Source organism: Petaurus breviceps, unplaced genomic scaffold (genome assembly GCF_028583685.1).
Source record: "Petaurus breviceps papuanus isolate PSGF00001 unplaced genomic scaffold, PetGlider_PUasm1.0 38, whole genome shotgun sequence".
Taxonomy (NCBI): domain Eukaryota; kingdom Metazoa; phylum Chordata; class Mammalia; order Diprotodontia; family Petauridae; genus Petaurus; species Petaurus breviceps.
Genome location: NW_027186304.1, coordinates 41,697,839 through 41,713,962, shown reverse-complemented (window position 1 = coordinate 41,713,962; position 16,124 = coordinate 41,697,839). Strand labels below are relative to the sequence as shown.

The 16,124-nt window shown below is 39.4% G+C and overlaps 1 protein-coding gene and 1 long non-coding RNA gene across 2 annotated transcripts in view; one reads left to right on the top strand and one right to left on the bottom strand.

Moving 5' to 3' along the window:
• Positions 1-7,207: 7,207 nt before the first annotated feature.
• The window catches only part of KCTD1 (potassium channel tetramerization domain containing 1), a 276,101-nt gene continuing 267,184 nt past the window's right edge, over positions 7,208-16,124 (top strand). The window contains exon 1 of the mRNA XM_069099837.1: positions 7,208-7,321. Coding sequence (XP_068955938.1) covers positions 7,313-7,321 — 9 coding nt within the window. The 5' untranslated portion in view covers positions 7,208-7,312. The remainder of the gene's footprint in view (positions 7,322-16,124) is intronic.
• LOC138170475 (uncharacterized) overlaps positions 15,570-16,124 on the bottom strand; it is an 18,593-nt gene continuing 18,038 nt past the window's right edge. Inside the window, exon 2 of the long non-coding RNA XR_011170634.1 lies at positions 15,570-16,124. This exon is cut by the window's right edge and continues 60 nt beyond it. This is a non-coding gene — a long non-coding RNA (uncharacterized lncRNA).

Here is a 16,124-nt window from a genome sequence, read left to right as displayed (position 1 = left end):
CTTCTTCTTCTTCTTCTTCTTCTTCTTCTTCTTCTTCTTCTTCTTCTGCTTCTGCTTCTATTTACCTTGTGGTTTTCAAAACAACCTTTTATTCTATTGTTGGATGTCCTAAAAGGTGAGCAGAAGTTGAGGTAAAGGGAAGATTCTCCATGCAGCTGGAGCCAAGTCTCTCTCCAGTGAGACGACAATCACTCACATAGCTTAATTAATTGTTTTACATGTGAGGCACCATTGTCAAAAGCTACATATCTCAAAGGAACAGAAAAAGATGTTCTCTGATAAGATCTCAAAATTCCTATGATTTCTAATGAAATTAGATTCAGTTTATTGTCATAAGAGAAATGCTTGCCACAGAAAGTTCAACTAGATGGATACTCTTGGATATACAAATCTCCTTTTTTAATGAGATCAACATGCACTATAACACTTTGCTAGATTCTGTCTCTACATAATATAGTAAAATTCATTTTTGATTATTTGTTCAAAATATGACCATGCGGTAAAGACATGGCACTTTGTATCTTTCTAATCAAAGAATCTCCAAGTTGGAAGGGATATCTGTCTAGATTTGGTATAACCCATGCTGAACAACAGCCTCTCTCTTAGTTTCCTCCCACAAATGTTCATTTAGTCTTGATTTAAAGGCTTCTAGTGAGGGGGAACCCACTACCTCCCACAGTAGCCCATTTCATTCTTAAGTGGCTCTATTTGCTAGGAATTTTTACTTTTACTTAGCTAAAATATGCCTCCGTGCAATTTCCATGCATGGCTGCTAGTTGTATGTTCTCTTCGGTCATGCAGGACAAGTCTGATTCCTCTTTCACACAGGTAGCCCTTTGAAAGTGTGGAGACAGTTGACACGACCCTTCCCCCCTCTCCGTAAGTCTTCTCTTCTCTATCCCCAGTTTCTTCAACAGATATTCATGTGGCATGACCTCGTCTGCTCTTACTCTCCAGGCTGCTCTCCACCAAACCATGCCCACCCAGCCTCATCCTCTTTATTTTCTATCAGGGAACACTGTGCATCACTGTCATTCGCCTTTGTGCCCTCTCTCCCTGTTAGATACTTCTGGTCCTACCTGCTGCAGCACCTGGTGCAGGAAGCACTTCATAGAGTGCTCCAACCTTCTGTAACAGGGGATTCAGTCCATGCTGCCAGATCCCAGCATCTTTCCTTGCCTACAGGGAAAGTCTGGGTACCCAAATACACCAACAGATAGATAGATAACATTGATGTACTAAAGGATGGATAGAAAGAAACAGATAAGTAGATTGGATGGATGGATGGATGGATGGATGGATGGATGGATGGATGGATGGATGGGTGGATGGATGGATGGATCCTTGCTTAAATAACCTTTTTGTATTTCCTTGTTTCTCTCTTTAAAAAGAAAAGGCCTTTAGTTGTGGTCCAAGAGGTGCAACAATTGTTAGTTTATAGTCATTTAACGTCTAATGTTGTCTTTTATTCTCATTTGAAATTGTTATATTTATTAAAGTTGCATAACTTTTTGGAAAACTTTGAAAGGATGGTAAGATTAATTCAATAAGAGCCGCACAAAGGTCACATTGCTTACAGTCAGAATTACAGTCAGTTGTCAAAAATCTTGCCCCCAGCAGACAGACACCTTCAAACTACGACCATTAGCTTTACCTTTTCAAAAAGTTGTGATGTTGTAACCTGTTAACATTGACAATAATCTAGAAAGCTAGTGTGGTTTCTCAGAGGCTAATTATAAACAGGTGAAACTCTGAGCAAAAATTCAGGAATCAAGTAGCACATTTTTGAGCTCATTAATGTTCTTATTCAAATACAGGAAAAGAAAGGTTCACATTCCACTGCATTATGCAGGGCCTCAAGTAAGCTGATAAAAACCAGGTGATTTGCCTGCAAAAAACCTTAAAAGTAAAAATAAAGTAACTCAGTTTGGCTTTCTGTTTTGTTGTGTCTCATGAATTAAAATGATTTCCAAATCCAAAGATATTGTGGTTATGGATAAATGGAACTTCCTGGGTTCCATTAATATAAAAATATTCATAGGAGAACTCTTTAGCAAAAATTAAAAAAAAAAAAACAGAAACAAGTGGGTGTCCATTGACTAGGGAATGTCTGAACAAGTTGTAGTATATGACTGCCATAAGAAACCACAAAGATTAGGAACCCAGAGAAGTATGGGAAGACTTATATGAGCTGATGCAGAGCAAAGAAACCCAGTAGGAGAAATACTCCAATGGATCTGAATTCTGTGGGCATTCTTCAGTATTGCAAATTGCAGAACCTAGTCAATGTCCTGCTATAAATATACCACAGATGGTTCAAAGTGACGTAAATTAAAACAGTACTCAACTACAAGTCTACCTTGGTTCCAGAAAACCGATGATCAAACACACATTTCACTCCTCTTAGTAGAGAGGTGGTAAACTGCTAGTAGGGATTGCTGGATAGCTGTTCATTCTAAACTGTTTTCCTTTGTTATGAAAGAGAGAAAAAGACAGAGAGACAGAGACAGAAGAGAGAGAGAGAGACAGAGAGAGAGACAGAGAGAGAGAGAGAGAGAGAAACAGAGACAGAGACAGAGACAGAGACAGGAGAGAGAGAAACAGAGACAGAGACAGGAGAGACAGAGACAGAGACAGAGACAGGAGACCAGAAGACAGAGAGACAGAGACAGAGATTTTAAAAAATCATTTAAAAAAAACCTTAAAAAGGAAATATCTGTAGTTCAATGACCAGAAGGAATTAATTGACTTAGCCGATGTGAATGAATGGAGAAGGTTAAACCAAAGCACTGGGGCTTTTCTTCCCTTCTTTAATAGAAAGTGAAATGGAATCTTTAACTTGGATCTGAGCATACCAATCCCACAGTGGAGGGTTCCTCAATTTCACATTTCATCTCCAGAGGTTAATGTACACATCATCTAACATTGCCACCAGTAATATACTGCAGGGTTATCCCAAGACAAAATGTTGATATTCAGTGTAAACTTGTGATTTGAGGCCTCAGTGATAATAGTGCTACCAAATGAGCTGTCTTATAGTTCACACTGCAGCTGAATATCTGCTCTTTTTAAAGAATATCTCTTTAGTTTCTTTTCCAGAATCATCACATTTTAAACCTTTATTCATTTTCACTGTATTTGGTTCTAAATACTCTAAAGATGGCTTTCATGCCTTTAAAAATCAGTTCTTGGTTTTATTTTTATTATTATCTTAAAAGATTAAAAGCTATCTGTTTCCTTCCTGAAGTTTTCCTTTCTCAATCTTTCACACTGCTAATGAATGCCTGGCTGCTGGCACATGAGTTCACTTATTTATTAGAAAAGGAATGCTTAACTATATTTCACATACATGCTTTGTGGGTTCCTTTGGTGATGAGAGAAAGGACACAGCAAGAGTCCAAGAAGAGAGTAGGTTATCATACACAGGTATTGCTTGGATCACATGCACAAATGGGCTTTTTAAGCTTTTTTCAATATGAAAAAGAATTATGCTAATGAAAGTTTTAATTTTAGGAATTGCTAGTAGATGGGCCGTGGTATTCCTCCCAGTCTTAAGGATGCCATACTTTGAAGTAGCATTAATAAACCATTCATTTTCTAATTTTAAATAAATTACATTATCTTTTTATTTGAAGGGCTTAAAGTTCATCTCTATAGCATTGCATTTAGCAAAATCCAAGCACTTAAGAAACATGCTTTTCACAATTGTACTCTAGTGCAGGCCAGCTTTGCCCTCTACAGTCCCACATACCTAAACTTATGGTCCCTCTGAAAGACTAGAGATTCAAGATCATTATTCCAATAACATCAGGACTTATCCTGCAGCCTCTCTGCCACTAGGAATCCCACCAAATCAGCTGGGGACTGATAAAGAAAAATGATTCTTTATTTTTCAAAAAGGGGGAGATCATTTTAAAGTGATGTTCTTTTTTTAAAAAATGAGAGCATTGTTTATAAAAGATATGGCTAAAAAGTAATAGTAATAGTTGTGTGGTGTGTCTGCATGTGTAATGTTAAACAGACCTCTCAGAACATATACAGTCAAACGAGTATTGTTCCCTTCAAAGTCTGCACACTGGGAGATTATACTCTTCTCAGACTATGATAAATTCCATTTTGGAACTACTCTTCTGGGAATGCCTTCAAGGGCTTGCTAATAAACAAGATGAGAGAATTTTTCTCTTTACTTCATAAGTAAAACAAGGCAGCTAGGTGGCCCTAGATAGTCCTGGGTCTGGAGTCAGGAAGATCTGAGTTCACATCTAAGCCTCAGACTCCTTTGACCCTGGGCAAATCACTTAACCCCTGGCTCAGTTCCATCATCTGTAAAATGGGGATCTTACTTTCCAGAGTTGTTGTGATGATCAAAAGAAATAATTATAAAGTTCCTGGCATATAGTCGGTGCTTAATAAATGCTTGCTTCCTTTATAATCATGTCTCATTTTTTGAGCAAAAACAGTATCTCCCAACTTAATCCCCAATCTTTTTCACAGAAATCAGTTCTGAATAATTTTTGATTGTTTATAAGAATCAAACTGTCAAAGTATGAACAGCCACTACCACTACAGGGTGTTGTGTGTGTGTGTATTTTTTTAACTAAACAGAATGGTCTGAAGACAAAAATGTTTTGGTCATCACTGAGAAAAATTGTATAGCTTCTGAAGTGGCTTTTTTTTTTAAAGAAGGCTCAAACACTCATTTGGATATAAAGTATAAATTGTGTATTGTTAGTTTTAAAATAAGTCACATGACTTTATTAGTCATATCTTGTATTTATATAATCATATAAATGATCATATTTTATTATTCCTAATGGAAATGAAAATTGACCATTGATTTGAGGTGGTCCTTCTTGGTTACTTTTTCTCCTTATACATTTTTTATTCATTCTTATCTATCAGTGATGGGAAAGGTCATGTTTTAGTTAGACCTAAACTCAGAATTTACGGACTTAAATTGTTCTGTTGCAGATCAGGCTACAGAGTTTGGCTCTCTGTATGTGTGTGTTTGAATGTATGTGTCTGTGTAGTATGCATGTGGGTAGGCAGTGTGTGTATATAGTAGGTATGCTATGGCCTGGACTTCTATAGTAGGTATGCTATGGCCTGGGCTTCTGAGTATATGTGTCTATATATACGTATATATACATCCACATACAGATACATATACATTCACTCAGTATATGTTTATACATACATATATATAATATATTGTTATTGTTTAGAGGGTCATTCATCCAACTCTTTATACATTATCCAACCCTATAGACCATACTGTCCATGAGATTTTCTTGGCAAAGATACTGGAGTGGTTTGTCATTTCCTTCACCAGTGGATTACAGCAAACAGGGTTAAGTGACTTACCTAGGGTCACACAGCTAGTAAATGTCTGAGGCTGGATTTGACTTCAGGTATCCTGACTCCAGGCCCATTGGTCTATTCACGGGGCCACCTAGCTGGCTTCTATGCATATGTATACATGTGTATATATGTTTGTGTATGTATACACACATATACATATTTACATATATGTACTCAGAAACCCAGCTCATAATATACTTTTGTTGTATGTGTGTGTATTTATTTTGTATATCATTCTTTTCTTTTCTTAATTATAAAACTGTAGCTACTTCCAACTCAGAAGTTTATGTCATAGTGTTCCTGTTAAATAATAAAGACCAGAGAGAGAAGAAAAAGACCCCATTCCGCTGCCTATGATAATCAGGCCATGTTATTACCAGTCTGATCTGATTGACAATATTTTTAAGCAGTAAGATCAGACTTTCCTTTTTTGTTGGTATTATAGCAGTGGCTTGCCTTAAGGTGAAAGGATGATTTTTTAAAAAAAATATTCCAAACTGTCAATTGCAGGTATTTGCTGGACATGTCTGATTTTATTTAGGGTTTTATTGAACATCTCTGGCCTTACAGTCTGGTCTTTTTCATAAGAAATGTCAGCAAAGTCTTTGAATTAATGGACTGTGAAGTGCTCAGAAACATACCATTTCAAAAAGTATCCTGCAAGGATGTGACACTAATGGGAGGTGACCCATGAGTTTATAAGCAAATACCCCATCCTAACTACAAAGAAATTAAGATAACAACAGCCCAAGCACAATCATTTTGAACAAAGACCTGTCAAAGAAAGGGAAGTGAAAATGAGCAGAAGAGGTAAGAATTGAAGTAGCATTAATCCATCAAAACATGTTCAAATTATCAAGTCCCCTTAGCTTATTATCCCGGAAGGTTGAGCTTTTCCATCAAATAATGGAAGTATAGAAAACTCTTCCCTATATATGAGACATTGCAAAGGAAAAGGAAGGGGGAAAAAAGGAGCAGTTAGTCTGGGAACATTTATTACATGAACCTGAATGGTAGATGCTTGAATGTGCTTCCATGGATTTTGTTTTCTTTTAATTTTTCTATTTTGGAAAAAAAAAATGCAGTGTAACTCCTTCAATCTTTTTACAATTCTGCATGGTTGAACATTTGAAATGAGTTTGTGTATCACCCTGAGGCACTGATTGAGACTTGATTGGGGCAAAGCAGACTCCATGTGCTTATTTTTATACACGTCATTTGGGAAGTTATATAGCCAAGGGAACAGAAAATGTGTTGCTCTATTGCCAAATTATCACATATCCTTTGATCCAAGGAGGAGGTGATGTTAATCAACAAGTTGCCCGACCTTAGTGCAATGGCAATGTCAGGTCAACTCGAGAAAGTGAAGAGGAAGATCTAAATACAAATAAAAAGAAACAACTCACAATCCTTATAATTATCATCATCTGCTGCTTTTCCCTCTTTTGGCAAAGAAACACTCCATCCATTTGCAGAAATCGCCTGCGGAAACGTTACATCAAAACTAATCACAACGATTAAAATCAGCTTTTCTGTGCAAGAGGAGAGTAAAAAGCAAGTTGGAGGCTGGAATGAGACTGGTTTTCCACCCCCCAAAAAAATCTCAAAAAAAAATCCATATATATAATATATACTATTTATAAATACATATATGTACAGCTTTATTTTTGAAGGAGATCAATTTTCTGCCCGTGTGATCAGTTAATTTGATTTAAGTTTTATTTTGGAGATTGATTTAGACTGGAGGTAGAGGCATGAGCTAATTGTATCCTGATCCTTGCCTTGAGGGGTTTCAAAGCCCTGGAGCAACTCTTCTCTGTATTTTGTTCTGTCTACCTTAGCCAAGCTATTGCATTTCTCTCTGGTGTAGCGAGCTGAGCAGATCGCTGGGAGAGAAATCGGAAGGGGGGAGAGGAAAGGAAGGGGACTTGGAAAGAGACTTTGTGCTTCAATGTTTCAGGTAAGATCTGACGGTTTGGGTTTGTTATTATTTGCTAAGGAGGGTATGGCTGGGACTTTGGGCGCAACTCGCTTTTACGCATGTGCCAGGCATGGGAGAGAGCGCTCCACACTCGCACACACAGAGCCAGCCACGGTGGGGTTGGCAAATTCCTCTCCGATGAGCGGCGGCGGCGGCTGCCACTTCCTCCAGTCCTTTTTTTTTTTTTCCTCCCTTTCCTTTCCTTCCCTTTCTTCCTTCCTTCCCCTCCTCCCTCCACCAAATGTAGGAGAAGCCAGCTGGAGGAGAAGAGGGGGGGAGTAGAGTGCGCGGCGGCGGGCCGGGCTGCCCCAGCCTGGGGTTTGCCACAGTGTGCGGCGGCAAGAGTTGCAATGCCCCTCCGGATCCCGGTGGTGCCCAGGAGCTGGCGGTGGCTGCTCCGGAAACCCCGTCTGTGCCAAGCGGCCGCAGCTCCCCCCTGGAAGCCCTGGGAGCGCACCTACCCCGCCCCCCACCCCGCACCTAAACCCAAGCGGTGCTTTTGCTCCACCGGCCCCCTATAACCCCTTCCTCTCTTCTCTTCCCTCCTCGTCTGTCCCTCGGAAACACCCCCTGCCAAGTGCACGGAGATGGCCCACCGGGTGGCCGGGCAGCAGCAGCTGCCCCCGGGGGCCCGCACCGCCCCCTGCCAGCAGGCGCGCACTGGGGGGCCCCCGGGCCCGAAGCCGCCTGGCTTTTGCTCCGCGCTGCTCCCCAGCTTCTGCCGTTCTCCCCGGTGCCCCCGAAAGCTCCGTGAAAGGCGCCATTGTGGCTCTGGTGCAGATGCTGCCCCGGGGCGATTTTCTTTTTCTTTCTTTTTTTTTCCTCTCTTTTTTCGCAAGAGGAACCAGGTCTCCCTTTTGTGTGCAGCCGGCTGCGTGTGGTTTCCTTTCCCCCCGGCAGTGCGGGTCGAGTCCCTGGTGTATTCACCCCCCTGGGCCGACACCGGAGACCTGTAAAGCCCCCTTCCTTCCAACCTCTGTCTCTCTGTGCTGCACGCCCCCTCCCCCCCTTTTGGGTGCAAACGTTTCATTTATTTTTTAAAAGCTCTCATTCCTCTTCCTCCCCCCTTCCCTCCCTTCCGCGATAAAGGGCACGGCACATGCTCTGGATTAGAAGTCTCCTTGGGAGGCGGGGACTGGCTGCGGGGGTGGGGGGGAGGAGGAGGAGGAGGAGGAGGATGTGAGCGCTGCAGGTAATGGCTGTGGCTTTGCTGCGCTCGCCTCTTCCCCGCGGTGCCTGCAGCGCCCGAGCCTGGAGCCTGCATCCTTCCCACCCCTCCTGTCTGCCAAGGTTCCCTTAAAGGGACAGAGCTTCCTCTCTGCCTCGCCCGCTCGGTTTGCACCCACCGCCTGGGGCGGAAGGGGTTGGGGGGAGGGAGGTGCGCTTTGGCTCCAATCCAACCCCTTCCCGTACAGGAGAAGGGAAGATTATTTACCCCACTTTCATTGAAGTGTGCGAGGTGAGCTTCCTTTCCCTCCACCCCCACTCCCCACGGGAACCAAAATAAGGATTCCACGTCTAGCCTGAAAAGACAACACAAGAAAATGGGGCTTTTTATTGGGAGATCAGGTTAAAAGTGAAATCGATCCTTTTTTAAAAAAATGTATTTTTAAAGCAAGAAGGGATATTCAGATAGTTTCTAGCTCAGGGATCCCCATACCTTTATCCGCGGCGGTAGATGGAAAGTAACGTGTGTCTACCAATGCACACACTCCCCCACTCCACCCACCCTACTACTTTTCACTGTTCCCATTACACCCGCTAGGTCCTAGCTAGCATGCATCTGCCTTTGTGCTTTCTAGCATTTACACTGTAGTTGAAGTGGTCTTCTGTTATCAAAATATCTTTTCAACGCGACTGCTCCGGAGGCAGGATGGGCTGGAGCCAACTTAAGTTACCAAAGTTGCAAATAGGAATTGCTGCTTTGTGAGTCTGGTTGCTGTTCGCAGGAACTGTCCAATATCCCTGTGGCTTTGACTTTCTCTCTTAAAAGGTGCAAAACAGTGGGCAAAAGTAATTTGGTACAAATACTGCATTATCTCTTAGATAATAGGACCGGCTGCTTTCGAGTAAATCCTTGACTTTGTGTCTGTGTGTCTCTCTGTGTGTGTCTGTCTGTCCCTGGTTGGGGAGGGTGGAGGTGGAGGAGAGACATAACAGTTTAACATACTCATTCTTTAAGAAATGTTCGCCTTCTGTTTTCAATCAACTAAGCTGGCAGCTAGAGATACAAGTTTATTTGAGAATACCCTCTGGGTACCAAGCAGGCTTGGATTGTTTTAGCAAATTAAAAATGAGCAAAATGCTTTTACCTTCTCAGCAGTAGACTCCTTAAGAGACCTCCTGTTTTGTGTGTGTATGTGTGTGTGTGTGTTAAAAGAAAAACATTCTCTGTGTACCTCAAATGTGTTTTTAATGTGAAGGAGGAGAAAATAGAGGATTTTTAAGACTGAAACTAATTCTCAAAAAAGTGTAATGACATCTGATCTCCAAACCAAGGATGTACCTAGTATTTTTAGAATTTGTGGAACCTAACAGCTAGACCATTATGTCCCTTACAACAAGATCACTTTATTTATTTGTTAAGTTAAGGCAGCATGATTAATTTATTGCTATTATTTTTATACCACTTGGTGAAATAAAGGTGCTTGGGGTACAAGGGACTGCACACTGACTTTAACAATTTGGTTGATGCTACCTACTGCTCTTTGATTGAAAAAAAAAATGTTAGCAGTTATTATAATGAGAGTAGATTTGAAGTTTGCATAATTACTAGGTGGAGGTGACCACATGGAATTTTCAAACTTTGAATAGCAAAATAAAAGTTCAATGTTTGCTTACAAAAAGCATCTGATGCCACCTGAGCAAAATGGCATCAACATAATGAAGACATTTCTAGGTTAATTTAGTGTGTGATATTTTATAAAATTTACCATCAGAGTATTCAGAATGACTGCAGTGATTCTGGTGTATTAATTATGCCTGGAGCACAGCACAAACACACACATGGAGCTTTAACACACACACACTAGAGGTCTCTCTTCTAACTGGAACATATTAGTGTGTTTATAATTCTTCCTTTAGTGTTTGAATACTAGGTTTGTAACAGTTCTATCTGAGGCCATCTTGACAGAATGGCAATTTAATGTCTCCCTTCATATTCTCTGATTTTTGGAAGGTTTTCTTTTTACTCAGCATAAAGTATTTATTGTCCAAGATTGGTTTACATCCTTATTAGGAAAATGACTGGAAGAAGATTGACCCTTGATAATGATTTTTTTAAAAAACAAATCTAAGATAAAAACATACCATTCAATTTGTAAAATATTCTTTGGTCCTAAAACTGTTTAATATGTGCACTTTTGTTTTCAAAAAGAAGAACCATGAAAGTTAGTGGAAGATGTGTTATGATGGGGAAACTGAAGATTTGGTGTCCACAAGGCTCTGACCAAATGAGATCTCTTTCAGAAGGGATCACTTGCCTTGGCATTTCTCTGAAAATGTTATGCTTTTCATTTGAATCATAATTCAAACATTTTTGTTATGATAAATCAGCTTCCCAAGTCTTTGTGTTATTTTAGGTTATGTTTTTTGAACTATATTTTTGAACTTTTATGAATAATAACATCTTTATAGGAGCCTTTGTAGGCTCATAGACAATGTTGACTGCAGTCATGTATAATTGAGTGAAAGTGGGAAACAATCAAATTTTAGTGTCAAAGATTCAAAGCTAGAAGGAGCTTTAAAAAGTGTGAAGGTCCAACTCTTATTTTTTAGATGAACCTCCAAAGATCCAGAAAGTGAAGCAATTTGCCCAAAGTCACACAGCTACTAAGTAGAAGAGGAAATCTGAATTCAGGTCCTCTCTGCCTCTAGCTACAGTGCTATTGAACTTAAAATATAAACTCATACAGAATTGTTGATGAGATTAGACTGAAGTTATGCAGAAAATGTAATTTAGAATGAAACAGCCTTTCATCACAAGTCACATTTCATAATATGATAAGTTAGAGGACTTAAGAAGTTGCATATAGTTTACTAGGCAACATTTCATATGGGCTAGATTGAATAAGAATTATGGGTTAGATTTACATCCTCAGTGGCTCTTTTCAAAACTAAGGCACATAGCACAGTAGTGACATATAGGATATGAGTTGTACATAATCTATTTATTTTGTTGATTAGAAAATCCATAAAATTTGTTCCCGTATTTTCCTTTACTATCCTCTAGTGTTAAGACTTTACTAATTCTCTGCTAAATTGGGATTTATGATAATTTGGATAAGGGCTGGGCTGCAGTTTATCCATTTTGTAAGGAAATATTTTCTTAACAGGCAGTAGAAATCAATTGTGTAATACAATTTTAGGAGGAATTTCTAAAACTCTTAAAAGAACTAGATTTTGAAGCTCTTTAAAGAAGCAACCATTTACACCTAGAGACTGATTTACAATTTTAGGAGGAATTTCTAAAACTCTTAAAAGAACTAGATTTTGAAGCTCTTTAAAGAAGCAACCATTTACACTTAGAGACTGATTTACTTATAAACTCTTCCATTCATTACATTAAATCTTAGAAGGACCTCAACTTCAATGCTGCCTACGTTAGGTCAGTTTGTGTTGCCCATATGATAGGAATTCTCATTGCATTTCTTTAAAAATATTAGTCTTGTTTAAAAAAAAGTCCTGGTTAGTTAGATATAATTGAATTTACTTATTCTTTACACTTCTTTCTCTTATCTCTCTGTAAATATACATTATTAGTAAGATATAATTTTTCTGTCTTTACCACTCTTGCCTCTTTCATCCTACAGTTTTAATCTGGACTTTTTTTTTTAATACTATTCCAGTCTGGTATGACTTCAAGAACTTGTTTTATGACAATAATAAAACTGTGTTTTGGGAAATTATATATGCCATGGTCCAAAATGACATACAAAAGCTTTTACGAATTTGGATAATGAGTAATCCTTTAATTGAAGAAAAAATCCTTCAGATAGGTGTCTCACCTCTTCTTGTGTTCCCCAACTTGTATTCAACTCCTGGGTTGGTTCCACAGAGGACACCTACCATTCACAGGTTCTAGGGTGTCCTGCAGGTCTACATTCTAAACACTATGGCTCACAAGCCCCCATTAATAGATTTCCTGTTAACAATCAGAAAGTAGACACATTTTAGCTGAGAGCAAACACACTTACTAATGTGGCATGGAAAGAATCATAGGAATAAAAACATCATACCCCACATCCTATCCCTCACCCCCACAACCACAACACATGAACCTAGGGTGCACTCCCCCACTAATACATATAACATCCAAAGGAAGAGTGGGTACAGACGTAGACTATAATGGTTGTGAGGCATAACCATAGCCAGGGCAACTCACCTCAAGAACTGAAGGAAGTTGATTTCCTTTCTTTCCTCATGGAGCCCTCATGGGTCCTTCCTCTACTCAGCAGGTTGTTCATCTGGGTGGTAAAGTGGCTAAAGTGTTAGAGTTACACTCAAGAAGACCTGAGTTCAAATCCTGCTTCAGACCCTTATGAGTTGTGTGATCCTGGGAAAGTCACTTAACTTCTTTCAGACTTGACTTTCTAATAGGTAAAATGGAGATAATAATAGCACCTACTTTACCAGGGTTATTGTGAGAATTAAATGAGTTAATATAAGCAAAGAACTGTGGAAACCTTAGAACACTATAAATATTAGCTATTATTCTTGCCAGGGTTAGTTTTTCTTGAGTCCATAGTCACCTCTCTTTTTTTCGTGCTAAAGGGGCTACTTCTTCCCTCTTCACATAAGATTATCTCTTTTTTTCCCCATATCTCTCTGGAGAATGTGTGTCTCTGCTTCCTGATGAGTATGATATCTCCTACCAGTCAGATAACTTGACTTCAAAGTACCATAGCCAAATATAGGAAAGTAGAGAAGGAAAATTCCCTCCTCTTCCACCCCTCGAAGAGAGAATCAATGAAGATCTGATTTCTTCTTGGAGGCTCAGTTCTTGCTCAACTGTTACCTTGTTCCTGACCTGACTCTAAAACTTAGCTTGTTTAAGGGCCACCAGAGACATGGTCAGTATTCTCTAGGCTACTGGCCAACCTCCTCTTCCAATTCAAGGAAACTTTCTTCTTGCTATGTAAAATTAATAGAATATTAATGCATCTTTATATTTAGTTTAACATCTCGTTATGTGCCCTTTATTTTCTGTTGTTATAGCCTGGGTTTCCTTGGCAGGGGCAGGTTGGTCAAAGATGAATTCCCTTAATGCACTCAACTTCTAGTTTCATAAAGGTCTGATTAGTAAGATATGTCTTCTCTCCCTTTTTTTTTCTTGGTGTAGAAAATCATAAATGCATAGGACCATAGATCCAAATCTGGAAGGACTTCATTTTTATTTATGAGAAAACTGAGATTGGGGTTACATCTCCTTCTTTAACCCACCAAAACATGCTGCTCCCATCTCAATCTAACTTTCCAAACTCCCAGGAAAAAAGAGAATCTATTGTCATTACTTTCCCATTTCACCTTTTACCATTCAGCTTCTTGAAGTCTGGCTTCTGACCCTATCACTTAACTTAAAATTGCTCTCCCCAAGGTTTCCATTAATTTCTAAATGACATTTCCTCAGTTCTCATCCTATTTTTCCTCTCTTCAGCTTTTTACACCTCCTCCTAGGAACCCTCTTCTGCTATCTACTAAACTACTTATCCTGGCATTCACAGTTTTCTGTAGTCTACTTCCAAAGTAACTTCCAGAATTATTTCAAACCCGTCCCCTTTATGTATCCTCCATTGTAGTTCACTGTTCATATTTTGGTCTTTCTATTCCCAACCCCTATTCCTCACTTATAATATTCCTCCATGACTAGAATGAAGTCCCCTTAGACCTCTCTAATTTCACCCTTTGGAATAGTGATATTTATCCTCAAGAAGAGAAGACTTCAAGCATGTAGAGGTCTATCTGTGGATGAGGGATTAATTTGTTCTGCTTGGCTCTGGACGGCTATGAGTAAAAGTGTCCAAGAGACAAATTTAGGCTTGAAATAAAGGGAAACTTTCAAAGAAATAGAGTTTTTCAAAGTGTAGTGGGCTGCCTGAGTTGGAAGGTAGTCATGGGTTCCCCTCAATGGATGACCACTTATGTATGTTATAATGGTGATGCTTTTTCAGATACAAATTAGACTTAAATGACCTCTGGGATCCCAATGCAATTTGGAAAATATTAGGATTCTATTATCCTGTCCCACCACTTCTAAGTGTCATCCCCTATCCACTACCCAAGGGTATTTGCCAAAGCTGGGTTCTGTGCTTTTTTCTTTTCTCTCTCAACACTCTCCTCAGCTTCAGTCTCACCTCACCATCTCCCTGCTGAACATCTCCAATTGGATATCCCTTCACCAAGTGAAACTCAACCTAGCCAAACAGAACACATTATCTACAAAACCTTCCCCTCCTCCAAACTCCCGTTTCTGTTGAAAGAACCAAAATCCTTTCAGCCACTAACGTTCACAGCCTAAAAGTTATCCGTAATTTGTCCTTTCCTTTTCCCCCTTTCCCATCCCAACCAGCTGCCAAGAGTTGTTGATCTGACCTCCGCATTTCTCATATCCACTCTTAGGACCACTAACCTAGTTCAGGTCCTCAACATTCCTTTCTTGGACTATTGCAGTAGCCTCTCTGCTTATTTCCAATTATTTCTCTCTACAATTCTTCCACAGTTGCCAAATTAATATTCCTAAAATACAGATCTGATCAAATTATTCTCTATTAAAACTCTTCATTGGCTCCCTGTTGCCTCTGAGATGAAATGCAAATCCCTTAGCCTAACATTTAAATTCTTTCACAACCTGACTCCTATTTATCTTTCCAGATTTTTTTCATATTGTTGCCTTTCATACGCTCATTGTATCCACCACCCTGGGCTACCAACTATGTCATGAACTTAACATCCCTTTCTACAGCCTATCTGGGAACCTTCACCCCTTGGAATCCCTAGGGTCAGATCTTACCTAAAGCCTTTCTGTATTCACTCAGTTGTTACTGCTTTCTCCCTTGCATTTACTTATCTGTCTGCATTTTATAGTCTCTCCCCACTGGAATGAAAGCTCCTTGAGGGCAAGTACTTTTTTCTGTTTTTGTATTTCTAACACATAGTGCAATAGCTTGAACATAGTTGGTGGTTAATAAATATTTATTTATTTGAATTGATTTGAAATAAAGGATGTCTCTTTCATTAGTTTTTGCTTAGAAAGAAAACAATTTATATCAGAATCTTTATTTTGTATTCACTAAAAAAAAGTTGACTTATTATCAGGATGCAGATATACATGGACATTTTATGTATACATATCAACTCCCCATTAATTCTCTGAAAAACAGTAATAGCTCATATATAACCTGCATAAGGGTGCCCTAACCAACCTTATTTTGCTGTGTCATTTTTAATGCATTATAATCATACTTCACTGTAGAGTCACAAAAGACCTTAGTAACATCTGATCAATACCCTATTTATGGCAGTGTTTCAACCACTGGTCCCTCGTTTCGTCAAAGATGGTGTTTTCCAAGAATCACTGAATGACAGAAGACAGACTCTATACCTATATACAACAACATGGGTTGTCAACAACAAACAAGTCCCAAAGATCCTGGAGAAATCATTCAGCAAACCATACTCTAACCAGACCATCATCTCAGACTGAACTGTTGCCCACAATCACCCATACAGATAGCAATGATCTATAAAAATTTGAGAGTAACCTTTTTAATAGATGCTGCCATCC